This window comes from Peromyscus californicus, unplaced genomic scaffold (genome assembly GCF_007827085.1).
Source record: "Peromyscus californicus insignis strain IS unplaced genomic scaffold, ASM782708v3 Scaffold_7__1_contigs__length_154581171, whole genome shotgun sequence".
Lineage (NCBI taxonomy): Eukaryota > Metazoa > Chordata > Mammalia > Rodentia > Cricetidae > Peromyscus > Peromyscus californicus.
This window is the reverse complement of record NW_026294595.1, coordinates 154,391,498-154,406,157: the sequence shown is the minus strand read 5'-3', so window position 1 is coordinate 154,406,157 and position 14,660 is coordinate 154,391,498. Positions and strand designations below refer to the sequence as shown.

Genomic DNA, 14,660 nt, shown 5'->3' with positions numbered 1-14,660 from the left:
ATAGGATGAAAGGGTAGATTAATGAACCTACTTTTAAAGAGTAATAACTTGTTTAAAATGTTTTATATTGCTATGGATTTTAGTTTATTGATACAAGTTTAAACTTAATTTTGTTATACTGTATATATATTTCTATTCTTGTTTGAGGTATTATGTTTATGTAACTCATTTAAAATTGTAATGGATAATTAAGAAATAGATTAATAATTAGTCATCTATGATAATCATATTTGTAGCCATGTTAGTTAAGTCTTCTAGGTATACACAGATATATTTCAGATAGATAGGTAATCTTCAAACACTTCAAAGACCTACAGAATATGGCATTTAAAATGTTTTAAAAATTTAGACTTTCTGGACAATGAGACATGTCTGCTCCTGGCAGCACTGATTTACTTCAGAGAGGAGAATGGGCATTGAAGACACTCTGTATGGAGTTTATCTTCACCTTGGCAAAAATAGCCATTTGGGCAAGAAACTGTTCTTACCTGGGCTGCTTGATTGACTGGACATACAAGACCCATAAAAAGGTGACCACTGAACTTTGCTTGACAAAATGGTCCTTTAGATTCCTGCTTCGCAGAGGAAACTGCCAGACATTCTACAAGACACAGACAGAAGTGACCGAGAGACTCTAGGCCTGTGGACTGAAGACAGATGCCCCAACTTTACAAGAGAACTTTGGATCACTGTCCAGGCTGCCAGCTGTCTCTACCCTGCAAGACTCCCAAAAGCTGCTTGCATCCTTCTCCCATTTCTCAGGTAATATTATATCCTTCTGAGGTCTTTGATGTAGTTGAAGACTAGTTACAATTTTCATTAGTTATGATAAAAGATAAGTTAGAAATAAAACCTTAGACTCACAAATATAAGATAGGATATCTTCTTTAATTTTTCCAAATAAACTAGTTATTATAAATAGACTAGATATTATAACTGTAATTCTTGCTTGGTAATTGTTTTGTTATCTGTAATTTTACTATGCTAAAGTTAAAACCTTCCTTTTTGAAAAAGAAGAAAAGGGGAAGTGCTGTGGATATCGCTCTGTATAAATAAACACTGATTGGCCAATAGCCAGAAAGGAATTATAGGCAGGACTAACAGAGAGGAGAATTGAGGAAACAGGAAGGGAAGAGATTGATTGCCTGGAGCCGCCGCCAGGACAAGGGAGATGTAAGGTACCGATAAACCATGAGCCATGTGGCAAAGTATAGATTAATAAAAATGGGCTAAAAAAAATGGGCTAAATATAAGAGTAAGAGCTAGACAATGATAGGCCTGAGCTAATGGCCAAGCAGTTTAAATAATGTAAGAGTGTGTGTGTTTATTTTATAAGTGGGCTCCGGGACTGGCAGGACTTGGCAGGAGCTGGAGAGAAATTCCCCAGCTACAAACCTGCTTCCAGGAGGTTCAGTCAGATAGTAGGACCCAACTCCCCCAGTTTTCTCTACTCTTCTCCCTGCTCATTCACACTGTAACCAGGACTGGTTGGGACACTAACAGGCAAGTGGGTTTTGGAAACTACCCTCCCAGTTGGGCAAGACTAATTGCAATCTCTGCTGAGAGGGTTAATACCTCTCCCTTCATCTTATAGCTGCCCACACACTGAGAGCCTGCCAAGGCCACCATCTTCTGGCTACAAGGCATTGGACAGAGGACAGGTCAATGGAATATCTGGGAAAGCAGGGTTTTACATAGCACTAGGGAGAGTGAGTACTTGACTCCTGAAAGCAAGACATTTTAGATCCAAAGTGGCCAGAGAAGCACCTAAAAGGTGCATCTCCATCTAGGTAACAGCCTTGCTTCTACTTATTGTATATTGGAGATAGTAGGTGGGGTTGCTCTGGGCCACTCCAACCCTTAGCCTCCCAGGAGAGTGTGCAGCTTCTCTCACATGAGCAGAACTTGGAAATGGGGCTACATCTAGGAAGTTGGAGAACTCTGTGCCCCACCAGGGCCTAGGGCCGGGGTGGATAGAATAGCCTCAGAGAACTTGAGGTGGCCACTGTTTTAGCCTTTGTGGCTGTTTCTTTTCCACAGTCCAGGAGGCCCCAGCCCAGATATCAGTGTCCAAGCCTTAGCATGATGCATGTTGCTGAGTGCCCAGAGTCTTCCGACAGCTGAAGCTACTAACTGCTTCCCCACTACCAACTTGTCCGAGGACAATAACACCCAGCCCAATACCACCTTCTCTGAGCCACTACCTATGCTCCACATGCTCCTGTGCTGTGGGATGTTCTGTATGTCAAGTGTGTTGCTGATTGGTCAATAAATAAATAACTGATTGGCCAGTGGTCAGGCAGGAAGTATAAGCGGGACAAGGAGGAGAATAAAGCTGGGAAGTGGAAGGCTGAGTGAGAGAGACACTGCCAGCCGCCAAGATGACAAACAGCATGTGAAGATGCCAGTAAGCCACGAACCACGTGGCAAGGTATAGATTTATAGAAATGGATTAATTTAAGCTGTAAGAACAGTTAGCAAGAAGCCTGCCACGGCCATACAGTTTGTAACCAATATAAGTCTCTATTTACTTGGTTGGGTCTGAGGCTGTGGGACTGGCAGGTGAGAGAGATTTGTCCTGACTGTGGGCCAGGCAGGAAAACTCTAGCTACACTCCTGCCAACTGTGTGCTCCATGATCTGTGCTGGTGCTCCCAGTCAACATCTCTGAGTAGCTGCTGCAGCACTGACCCTTTGGGGAGCCATTCTGCAAACTGGTGCTGACCTTCAACCACTATAACATCTCTTTTAGCATCTACTTCCCGGTTGTGATGAGTGTGGACTGTTTTGTGGTACTGGTCACTGTGAGATCTTACAGATTGCCTACACATACCTTTGCATCTGGCTGGATGTCACCATCATGGGTCTGCTCTTTCTTTTCCTTTGCCCATGTCTACAGCAATGAGTTACAGGCACCCAGTTGTGGGCTGCTCTTCTTGAGGCCAGAGCAGGCCTGGTTCCTGCCAAGCCACATTTATACAATTGGTTCTGGGCTTTTCAGTGCCTGAGTGCATCATCTGCCTGTTACATGTAGATCTACTACCCAGACTTCATACAATGAGGCTCCACTCTGGTGCTAAGGTTCTGAGGAAGGTCAAGAGGAAGTAATTGTCCTGGTCCTCAATGTGTTGGCTGTGTTCCTTCTCCACTAGGTGCCCTTCACTTGCCTGGCCTCTGCTGGCTCAGACTACAGACATGGATTAGCATCTCCTATGCCATCACTAGCTCAGCTATGCCAGCTCATGCCTCAATCCTTTCTTGTATGCCTTCCTGGATGACAACTTCTGCAAGAATTTCTGTGCTGTAGGAGAATATATGTCAGGAAGCCTGAGCATCCTTGCCATTTATCACCTCCAAAAGCAGAGGTTAATCCAGCCAGGAGATGTTCTGCCTCTTCACACTTATCCCTGTGTTCTCCATACAAACAGATACAAACAACCATGACATTGCCTTTCTGTACCTCTGTCTCCTGGACATCCCTGGGGAGACAGAATCAGGTATTTTGGTCCCAGTAGCTAGCAAAAGTCTGGTCACCCAAAGAGGATGGACAGATAGAGAGCCCTTTCACTAGTTCTTTATGTGTCCTGGGACAGGACTCCTTGTAGAACTGAGAGATTATAAAAGCACAGGCATATGGTGATATATTATGTACCCCAATAAAGCTTATCTAGGGATCAGAGGACACAACCAGCCACTAAATTAAACATAGATGTCAGGCAGTGGTGGCACACACCTTTAATCCTATCACTCAGGAGGCACAGATCCATCTGGACCTCTGTGAGTTCAAGGCCACACTGGGCTACATGAGAGAAACAGAACCAAGCAGTGGATGCCTTTAATCCCAGGAAGTAATATGGCAGGACACAGAAAGGTATATAAGGCGTGAGGAAACAGGAACTCTCTCTTCTTGAGACTGAGGATTTCCTATAGGTAAGAACTTGTGGCTGGCTTGTTTTGATCTTTCAGTTTTCACCTCAATATTTGGCTCTGGGTTTTTTGTTATAAGACCTTTTAAGATTCGTGTTACACAGGCACTTCAGCAATAAGGCCAAATATTGCTGTGGCCCAAGACTCTGACACCCTCATGGCATGTGCCATACTCCTGCCCACCATGTCCTCAGCTTGCCAGAGCACTTGGACCTTCCCTTAAACCAGATAGTGCTAGCTAACTTTGCTGTCCATACCTTTGGTCAGCCCTTAAATGTTATCCTCCTGATGTCTCCCTGACCTATTGCCTATTGTTGTGGCTTAATGCTGTGCAACAAAAACTTAGACATCAAGAAATAAAGTGTTTAGCTTCTAAGGATCCAAAACTGGGAAGTGGCTTATTCAAAGGCTTTGACTCAACCTCCCATGGGACTTCAAGCAGAACACTGGTGAGGTCTACGTCCTCTGAAGGCTAGACAATGGCTAGGGTCTCTTTCAAGAAGTCCTGCTTGTTAATATTCTGACCCGCCCCTTGAAACCCCACCCCCTTGGCACCACCCTGTGTCCTGACATAAAAGCCCCATTCTAAAGGAAAACTCCTCTCTCTCTCTCTCTCCCTCTCTCTCTCTCTCCCTTGCTGCGCATCCTCAAACCCTTCTCTCCTCTCTGTCTCCCTTCCTCTCTCTCTGTCTCTCTCTCTCTGTCTCTCTCTGTGTGTCTCCTCCTTTCTGTCTCTCTGCCTTTTTATCTCTCTATTATAATTAAACTCTCCATGTGGATGCATTGTCTGGGTTGTGTATCACTGGCCGCCACCACTGCCGCCATACTCCACATGGTGTGTGCATCTGCCCAGCCCGATGCATCTGCCAGCATGGTTCCCTGCATTCGCAGGATACCCACAGGGGCCCCACAACTCGTAATGATTCATAACTGCTCCCATGACTACTGGCAAGATATGGATGCTCTACAAGCTTCTGGAGTGTTCTCACATCAAGGAATCAGGGGACCTGAAAGTCAAAAGGAAAACTAGACAAACACTTTGTGTGACCTAGTCTCAGAAGCCACTCTCAGTCCCTTATATATGCTGAATATTGAGAGAAATAGTTGAGGACAGCCTACACTGAGGGCTGTGGGCACTTTGGGGGGGGGGGGTGTTTGTTTTTTGGTTTGGTTTGTTTTGGGGGTGTTTTTGTTTGGTTGGTTGCTTGGTTTGGTTTGGTTTTTCTTTGGGGGAGTAGTTTTTTCCCAAGACATGGTTTCTCTGTGTAACAGTCCTGGCTGTCCTGGAACTTGCTCTGTAGTCCAGGCTGGCCTCAAACTTACAGAGATCCACCTGCCTCTGCCTCCCAAGTGCTGGGATTAAAGTCATGTGCCGCCAACGCCCAGCTTGTGGGCCCTTTTTAAACTACAACCCACACCCACAGCTCTGCTGAGGTCAAGCTGGGCCTGAGCCTATGTCTCCACTATGTAGTCATACTTCAGCAAAGCCTAATTAACGCACACTGCTCCTGTGTAAAAGCCTTCAGGACAAGAGCCCCACTGACAGAGGCAGCAGAGGCTCCCTCTCACTTTCCAGAACTACGTTCAGGCCACAGAGAGTGGTAAAACCAGGTGTGCCAGGCGATGTGAAGGAGGAACAGGGTGAGCAGATGAGTGGGTGTGAAGAACAGGAGGAGAGCATATTGGTGAGTGGACTAGGCTGTGAAAGAGCAAGGCACCCTTGGGGATAGTCTCTCGGCTGACTCTGGTTTGCTAGAGCTGACCACCGCAGGGCATCTCACAAAAGAGGAGGTACCAGTCAGATTTTCTCTGAAGACTCCAAACCCTTGTCCCCTTCAATGCTCTAGTGGTGAAATCATTTGGTGAGTGGTACTTACACAGACCTTTGTTCCCACCCACAGCCCAGCAAAGGGAAACGCCTCCTTCCCCTGTGGCTACCCAGGGCTAGCCAGTAAGAACAAGGGTGCTTCTCACTAGGAATCTGTTGGAACTAGCTTTGTTCTTCTCCATGGACTCCTTGGGAGTCTGGGAAGGGACTTACTCTGCCAAACCCCGACACTCTGGCTCCTGGTCCCAAGGAAAATCTAACCCCACTTTATACCCAAATCTCACTGTTGTTTTTAATTGCACCTGGTCAAGGAACTTGGCTGGGCATACAATGGGGCCACAGTGCCCTCTGGTGGGAAGAGTCCAAAGCAGTTGATGAACCCTGGCTTTTAACTCCAAGAGGAAGACTGTGCAGTTCCACAGAAAAGGAAACTCAGATTCAGAGAAACTAGACTTGATCAGGCTCAACGGTAAACAGAAACAGATGTGAGACTGGGTTGGGCAGAATGGGGAGGGAATGGGGAAGGTACATAGTCCTGGAGAACCAGGGAGACACATTCATCTCCCCTGATGGCCAAACTCCTTTAAAACACTGGCCAGGATCAGCAGCCCAGAACCCCACACATCAGAAACATACAATCTCTTGGGAACTATAACTTCATCAGGGAGGGAAATTTTTCCTTGATGCTGAATTTCTATTTGAAACCAGTCTGTTTATTAAGAACTATTTGTGAACTGAGCATGGTAGTGTACATCTTAAATCTCAGCACTTGGGAGGCAAAGGCAGGTGGATCTCTCTGAGTTTGAGGCCAGCTTGGCCTACAAAATGAGTTCTATGACAGCTAGGACTGCTACACAGAGAAACCCTGTCTGGAAAAAACCAACAGCAAAGAACTATTTGTGTACCTACCTACCTACCTACACACACACACACACACACACTCACATTTTGAAGTCCTGTCCCCCAATGTGATGATGTTAAGAGGTGACTCAGCTGTAGGTCATGAGGTTGGAACCCCACAAACTTACTATTACTATTAATGGGATGTGTGCAGTTCTGAAATCATCTTTCTATAAAGTAAGGATACAGTGAAAACACAATCTCATAGAATTCAGCCCACTACACCTTCATAGACTGCAACTTTCAATCCTGTGAGGAATTCATGTCCATTGCTTATAAACTGCTAGACTGAAAAAACCCAAGCTAGCCGGGTGGTGGTGGCTTTAATCCCAGCATTTGGGAGGCAGAAGCAGGCGGATCTCTGTGAGTTCGAGGCCAGCCTAGTCTACAGAGTGAGATCTAGGACAGGAACCAAAACTACACAGAGAAACTCTGTCACGAAAACAAAACAAACAAACAAAAAAAGCCTAAGCTGACAGCATCTGTCATTAAAACTTGAATAAAACCAAACCTTGATCCACCAGCCCTGTACTGGAAGCAAGGGCTTTAGCACATAGGATCCTGTTCAAATTGAGGCAAAGAAAAGCTTGTAAGCCAGGAAGAAAAGCATCTGCCCCTGAGGGTGGGAAAAGAGTAGTCACTATTTTGGGAGAAGGAAAGGCAGCAGCCTCTGCAACCCAGGATCTAGTTTCCCTCCCATAAGTCAAGAGACTTCTTAAAGACCCTCTACCAAGGGCAGAACAGGTTTAAGAACCCATCCGTCTGGTCCTACTGTCCATCCCAAAGAATGTGAACTCCCAGCAAGTTACTCTCATGTAGCTAGAGTCAGCAACACTTATTCTATGGACAGCATCGGTCACTGGGTAAGTGTTTATTATGACACTCCTTCATTACTCCAGAGGCAGGCGCAGGGCTGGCTACATGCATGGAAATGACACTTGTTGCATGCTTAAATACATGAAGATGTACAAATTCACAAAGTTTTTAACCTTGGCAAGAAAACACTATAGCTAATGGTTCCCACTCAAATGTCACAGAAAGAGTCTTGGCCTCCTCATTAAGATTGTTAAGGCCAAGTCTCTCCGAATCAGGAAGTAGTCCAGGTTCTACATTGTGTGAAGTCACCTAACCAAGATCTCAGTGGAAGACCAAAGTCTATCCAAGGTTGCTAGTATTTTGGTAACTGATCCACAAAAAGAACATCTGCAAGGCCTCTTATTCTCTGAACCATCAAATAGATCTCCAAGATACAGACTCTTCTTCCAATGTCCCCAAATCCCTTGGTCCTTGCAGATTGACTCAAATGAGCCATTTTAGGCTTCAGCTTTCACACTAACTCTTCATTTGATTCCAACTTCCAATTTGGCAGCAAGCTCAGGACTTACTCAAACATGCTTTAAGGCCTGTAAATGAAGCAGGTAATCGCTATAGGTTCAGAACAAAACACATCCTGACTGCTACCTTTCCCAAGCTACAAGTATGCTTCTAGCAGTACAACTGCTGACCTCCGATGTCAAGTAAAATAGAGACTGCCAGAGAGCTTAGGGAGGCTGTGGAGAATAAGAACAGAGCATATTCTTCTGCTCTGCTCTTACTAAGCAGCCAAGACCAGTACATGCTGCCTCTTTGTTGTGAGCAGCCTACAGAGGCCACACAGCAGCTTTCTCCTGATTACCTCCCACACACCTAGAAGTAGGGTTGCAGGGCTTGTCAAGCAGTCTGTGGTATAAGAGTTCACAGTGGTTTTGGAGGGAAAGGGCCATAGGGAAGTTCTGGGTATTGTCCCCTATTGGCCTCTTGCTGAGAAGGTGGCCTATGTTGGAGCCACAGTCAGAATAGGCAGTGGCAGTGGCAAGTGAAGTCCCCTTCACAGACTTCATGGTACAGCATGGAGAGAATCTTCAGAAAACAGCCATCCAAGAACCCACTGATGCCCACTCACCTCGGGTAATCTGGCTGCATCAGTGGAGTCAGAACCAGAAAATGCTCCAAGGCAGCTCCAAGCTTAGGGCACTGCCCACTGCAGCACCAGGCAACACCAAGTATTTTCAGCAGTCCTATGGAAATAGTTAAAGGCTGAGGGCAATATAATAAAACATGTGACTATGTGATCACTGCAATACCTCAGGTTGAGTCTACCTAGAGCCAGGGCAGCAGGGAGAGGCCAGAGAAGAGTCAAGTGAAGCATGAATACCTATGTGGGTTCACCAGGCATGTCCACAGTGTTATGGATGTTTCCATTCAGTGTCCTTTGGTTCTCTCTGGTCTTACACCGGAGGGGGGAGCCTAATTTGACAGAGGCCTTAGAGGCTACCTTGATGCTTGGACCTGTCCCATGGTGTTGTTACAAGGTCTTCCTCTAGGATTAAGCATCCTGAGCCAAAAGAAAGGCCATTCCAGGCCCTGGATGCTCAAGGTTCAGGGTCAACCTAGAGAGCAGTGACCTGTGTGAGTTCCGTGTTGGGTGTAGATGGGCTCTGTGGGCTGACAGGCACCATGGGCAGGTCCACGCCTAGTCATGCCGGCCGTGGTACTGTCTGAGAAGTCTTACAAGCAAGGCCCACATCCTTGGCAATGCTGCGCACACGATCAGAAACCTGCACCTCCCGATGCAAGGCTGAAGCACAGCAGAACTTTCTAAAGCAGGCCTTGAAGTTCTCATCCAGGAAAGCATAGAGAATGGGGTTGAGACAGCTGTTGACATAGCCCAGGGCCGTGCAGAAGCGCAGGATGGCGACTGCAGCCTCACTGCCTGGCTGAACACCCAGTCCTTGGACCAGCACAAAGACTTGCACAGGTGTCCAGCAGCCCACAAACACAGCCACCACCACCAGCACCAGCCGTGTGATACGCCGCAGGTTCCGGTCCTTCTCTCGGGAGCCTGAAAGCAGACGGACACCACGGAGCCGCCGAATCATGAGGCTGTAGCAGACAGAGATGATCAGCACAGGGATGATGAAGGAAAAGAGGAAGATGCAGATGGCAAATACCGGGCCCCAATAGTCCTGAGGGGCAGGGATTTCCACCAGGCATTCGATCTCTGCAGGAGAGAAATGGGGTCAGAAGGGCCACCAAGAACCATGGGGAACTGGTCAGAGAGGAGGACCACCTACTGACCTTCATCCTCCACTTGTGCTGAGCCCATGATGGCAACAGGAACACCAACCACTGAGGCCAGGGCCCATATGGCCACATTAACAGCCTGGGCTTTGCTGGATGTCCGAACATCAAGGGCACGGATAGGGTGACAGATGGCCACATAGCGGTCTACACTCATGGCAGTCAGAGTGAAAGTGCTGGTGAACATGTTGTAGTAGTCAATAGCAATGACAGTCTTGCACAGTGCATTCCCAAATGGCCAGAAGCCCAATAGGATATCTGTGCCCTGAAAGGGCAGTGTCAGCAAGACCAGGGTATCAGCCAGTGCCAGATTAAATATATAAATGTTGGTAGCTGTCTTCATCTTGGTATGCCTGTAGGGAACAGGAAGAAGAAATGCTCCACTTGGCCACTTTGGCTGGACTTGGCAAAAGGGACCACCATGAGGATCATCATCTTTGAATCTCTCAACTTCAAAGTCTCCGAGGAAGCTTGTTAAATGGCAGATTCTGCACTACACCCAAGGTCCATTGAGCCTGGGACAAACACTTTAACAAGATCCTCATGTGATTTTGACATCTACAGAAAGGTTTCAAATATTAAAGAGAGAACTACCCTGGAAAATTTGGGGCATGGAGGAGCAATCGAGTACATATCTAATCTGAATGTGAGCTTTGTGGAAGAAATCAAGAGAGAAATACTGTCTTCTCTCCTGAATCTTTCTTAACACTCCTCTCAGAGGTTTTTCAGGGCACTGCCTGGAAAGTTCATCAAAGGTCTTTCAAGTGACAATGTTGTCTAGCAATGGTGGGCCAGCCAGATGGCTCAGCCAGTAAAGGCACTTATTGCCAATTCTAACGACCTGAGCTCTATCTCCAGGACATTCATGGTGGAAGGAGAAAACCAACTCCCTCATCTGACCTACACATCCAGAGAGACACACACATACACATAAATAAATGCACTAATTTTTTAATTCTAAAAAAGGAAACAGGAAATGGTGACAAGAACAGAAGAGGTACTAATTAGGTGTGCTTGTTTCCAAGCACCTGGAACCATGCTAGGAACATTGTAAGTAACAAATATTAATGGGATGGATTCATGTTTATGACAGTGGTAGAGAAGGGTGGTTACAGGGATAATGCTGATGACAGCGATGGTGATGAAAATGATGTCAGTGATGATGGTGGTATGGCAGTGGCAGCACTAAAGATGACGTAGTCTGTGTCAGTTTAGTTGCTATCAGGGAATCGGGGATTAAGTTCTGTTTCTTAGCTATTAAGTCCAGAGACCTTAATTACAATAAATTGCAATGTCAATAATAATGGTAGATATCTGAGACAAGCTCTTACATAGATTTTTATTTCATTTGAGGCTTACAAAAATGCTATTTTGATCCCTACTCTGAGGGAAAGGAAACTGAGGCTCAGAGGAGCTGAGTAGCTTTCATAAGGGCTTAGAACTGCTAAAGTGTAGAATGGGACTCAGATTTTTTCTGGCTCCCGATGTACATCCAATTCAAACATAGTGTGTGCTGTCTCCTGAGCCAGTGTGGCCACAGCAGTTGCTGAGAATGGTTCTCTGGAGATGCTGGTGGATAAAATAGCCTCTCTTGTCTACTCTAATGCCATAAATGGTTCCAAGAGTTTTAATGTCCCAAACACAAAGGAGAAATGTAAGAGAGAAGTACTGGTGACAAGAAGGGTGGGCAAGGCTTATAAACTGCCCCAGGTTGCTGCACTTCTTGCCAAAGACACACCCTCTATCCATTAAGAGGCACATGGGTCACAGAATAGTTTCCCACAAGAGTCCTCTACTGGAAGTCAATACTGGGAAGGCTTTTCCTACTGCACTGTCTGATCACATATCACATACATACACACATGTGTGCACATGCACATACATATGGCTATATAATCCACATTTCCCACTTAACAAATAGAGAAAATAAGACCCATGGTGAACAGAATTTGTTCAGAAATACTAAGAGGATGGTAATGAGGTAGGGTATTGACACTGCACTGTTCTGTCCTGCCTCCACCAACACTGATACCATCAAGGAGACCATAATCTCTTTCTTCAGAGCCATCTCTTTTTGAAAGAGGAAGAATCTTATATCAGTGAAGAACCTTGCTATAGTTATTTACTATTAAAGTACCTCCCATGTCTTTCCAATGCCCAAAGAATTTGGTGTCCCCAACCTGGCATTCAAGTCCTCACCTGCTGTCTCCAGTCCCCCTCAATGCCCTCCCAGCTGGAAAAAAACAGAGACCGTCATTGCCACAACACATTTACCCATTGCACACTCCTGTGTAGCTTTCTTGTCCGCAGAACTGTACCTCATACTCCCCCCATCCATGTCCCCTCACTATCGACTCTACCTCAACCACCCAGTACTGCTGCCTTCTTTTTGTCTTCCAAATTTTCCCATTTCTGAGCACCAGTAGAGGGTGGGATCAGCCAAAAACATTCACTATGAACAGAGATCCCAAGAGCCAAAGAACAAGGGCTTCAGCCCCTCTGCCTCTCTTTGAGAAACACTAGGATCCTGTGTACCCATGAGGTCATTCACACAGACAGCATGGCACAAACTTATCTGCAGCTCCAAGCCTCCAGGTGGTGACACCTAGTCTGGAACACATGGGGGCAGAACAGGAGTTGAACATCAAGGTTGATCCTGCCCCCTAAATAGAGAGGAAAGAAATTTGATGGAGCAAGTAGAAAAATCCATACTTGCTCAGATTTATCCACAACAGCCTTCTGGCTCAGGTTCCCTCTCCACAGATTGGTGGGGCCCAGCCTACCTGAGGATGACATACATGACGAGGCAGTTCCCCAGCAGCCCCCCGATGCACACAGCCAAGTAGAGCCCCACGATGGTGACCTTGAGTCCAAGGGGCAGGAAGGCGCTGTGGCTAGCATTGAGCAGCAGGTGGTGGGGTACAGTCTCATTTAGGAGAGACATGTTGCCTTGAAAGTGGCTGCCATACAAGACTTCCCAGAATGGGGCAGGGAAGAGGGACTCCATGCTGTCACCCTGCAAAGTCACTCAATATAGTTCCTGGAACAGGGCACAGAAAAAGTGACCACAGTGCTAGACACAGTCCACAGAGGCCTTAGAATACAGCACAACTAGCCTAACAGGCACATGGAACACCTCCATGGGCATCCACAAACACTAGGCACACACATGGACACAAGGACAAAAGCACACACATGCGCACATGATAGCACACACAGAGGTATGGGAGCACATGTAGCCGCAAGAGTACTTCATATTAGGATTACAGACTCATACAGAAGCTATGTAGAGGTAGCTACACAAGCATACATGTCCACCCACAGGGACTCAGGGGCACACAGCCATCTGAATACGAAAATGCCCAAACCATCTGAAAGCACACTGGAGCACAAAAGACATGGGATTTACCCAGAAATACCTAGGGCTTAGTCATTTCACATAGCTTCCTCCCAACCCCCAGCCCCGAATCTCCCCCCCCACAAACACACACAGCAGCAGCAGCAGTAGCTCTCACTAGAGTCCCTCTTACCTCCAACAGTACACACAACCTCTTCAGAAGCTGGGCCAAAACAGACCCTAATGCTTAGCGGAAAAGCAGGGAGGCAGGAGCACAGTGGACTGAGCAATGTTTCTCACTCCAGCATGGGGTCTGCTCAGGCTGTGAATGGCTTCTTGCTCCTAGCTCCTGCTCCGAAGATAAGATATTGACTAGACGCAGCAGCCAGTGCGGCAGCCAGAAGGCGGGGGAAGGGCAGAAGGCTGCGGCTGAGAGAGGGAGGGGCTGTGCAGGTTGGAGAAGGGAGCCAAGAAAAGGAAGATCACCAGACCAGAACCCCCTAGGCTCCACACCAGGTAGGAACAGGCAAAAGATAAGAACACATATGAAATGATAGACCCACCCACCCAAGACAGACACACTCAGAAGCTGGGACACATAATAGGGACATCCATAAACACAAAAATGGAGACATGAACAGGAACTCAGACACACACACACACACACACACACACACACACACACACACACACACACAGCCTTAGACATGAAGACACACTCAGAGATGTACAAAGAGAAAGCTCACCCAGAGGCAGATGTGAGGCTCCAACACATGCAAATATTGTTTTGGTGTGTGTGTGTGTGTGTGTGTGTGTGTGTGTGTGTGTGTGTGTGTGTGTGTGTGTTGGTTGATTGGTTGGTTGTTTTGGAGGGGGGGCTGTTTGCTTAGTTTGGGTTTTTTGTTTATTTTGTTTTGGTTTTCTGAGACAGAGTTTCTCCGTGTAGCCCTGCCTGTCCTGGAACTCGATCTGTAGACCAGGCTGGCCTTGAATTCAGTGATCCACCTGTTTCTGCCTCCCAAGTGCTGGGAGTAAAGATGTGCACCACTACCACCCAGCAAAAATGTTTTGTACAGCCTAGCACAGACCAGATTTTGCTGGCTTTCTTGCCCAAAGCTGTCCTCAGCCAGGTGTCTAGTGGGAAAGCAATAGACAGCAATATCCTGACCCAACTAGTTCTCCAGGTAAGGGTCTTGTTGCAAATAAACATGAGATTGTCTGGACTGAGGAACCAGTACTGCCCTGCATCTACTGATGCTGCTTATACCTAATGTACACCAAGCCTAAGACAAAATTGAGCTCATGAACCCCCACTACACGTGGCCATTGCCACCCATATTATCCTCACACAAATGAAAGCATCACACCTTTGAGGTCTGAAGCTGCCTGTCAAAATGGCAGGAATAAGAGGAAGCCAGATCTGCTGGTCACTTGGAGCCAACACCACAGCTGAGCCCCAGACATGGATTTTGGTATACACAGAGTTGGCAAGCTCCTAGGGACCATGTTCCTTGCCAGCAGAGGGGTCACAGTTCACTGAAATAAAAGC

At 46.7% G+C, this 14,660-nt stretch overlaps 2 protein-coding genes across 8 annotated transcripts in view; one reads left to right on the top strand and one right to left on the bottom strand.

The window, feature by feature from the left end:
- Positions 1–13,953, bottom strand: part of Oprl1 (opioid related nociceptin receptor 1) — a 68,393-nt gene extending 54,440 nt beyond the window's left edge. The window contains exons 1-6 of one of the 7 annotated variants that reach the window (XR_008215027.1): positions 12,558–12,814; positions 12,354–12,437; positions 11,974–12,007; positions 9,772–10,127; positions 8,597–9,694; positions 7,511–8,057 (exon numbers count right to left, since the gene is read on the bottom strand). Coding sequence is in view for 5 of the 7 variants with exons in the window: in XM_052724116.1 (XP_052580076.1) it covers positions 9,171–9,694; positions 9,772–10,127; positions 11,974–12,007; positions 12,354–12,437; positions 12,558–12,705 (1,146 nt within the window). In the remaining 2 variants the exon portion in view is untranslated. Of the gene's footprint in view, positions 1–7,510; positions 9,695–9,771; positions 10,128–11,973; positions 12,008–12,309; positions 12,438–12,557; positions 12,815–13,304; positions 13,766–13,857 lie in introns of those variants that run through there. The other 6 variants (XR_008215028.1, XM_052724116.1, XM_052724120.1 and 3 more) reach the window with 6 other exon arrangements.
- Npbwr2 (neuropeptides B and W receptor 2) lies at positions 2,639–5,215 on the top strand (the record flags this gene model as incomplete). The annotated part of the gene is given in 2 exon segments (XM_052723741.1): positions 2,639–2,980; positions 2,982–5,215. Coding segments are annotated over 2 exon segments (804 nt in total), but the record flags the coding sequence as incomplete, so codon positions are not given.
- Positions 13,954–14,660: the final 707 nt, after the last annotated feature.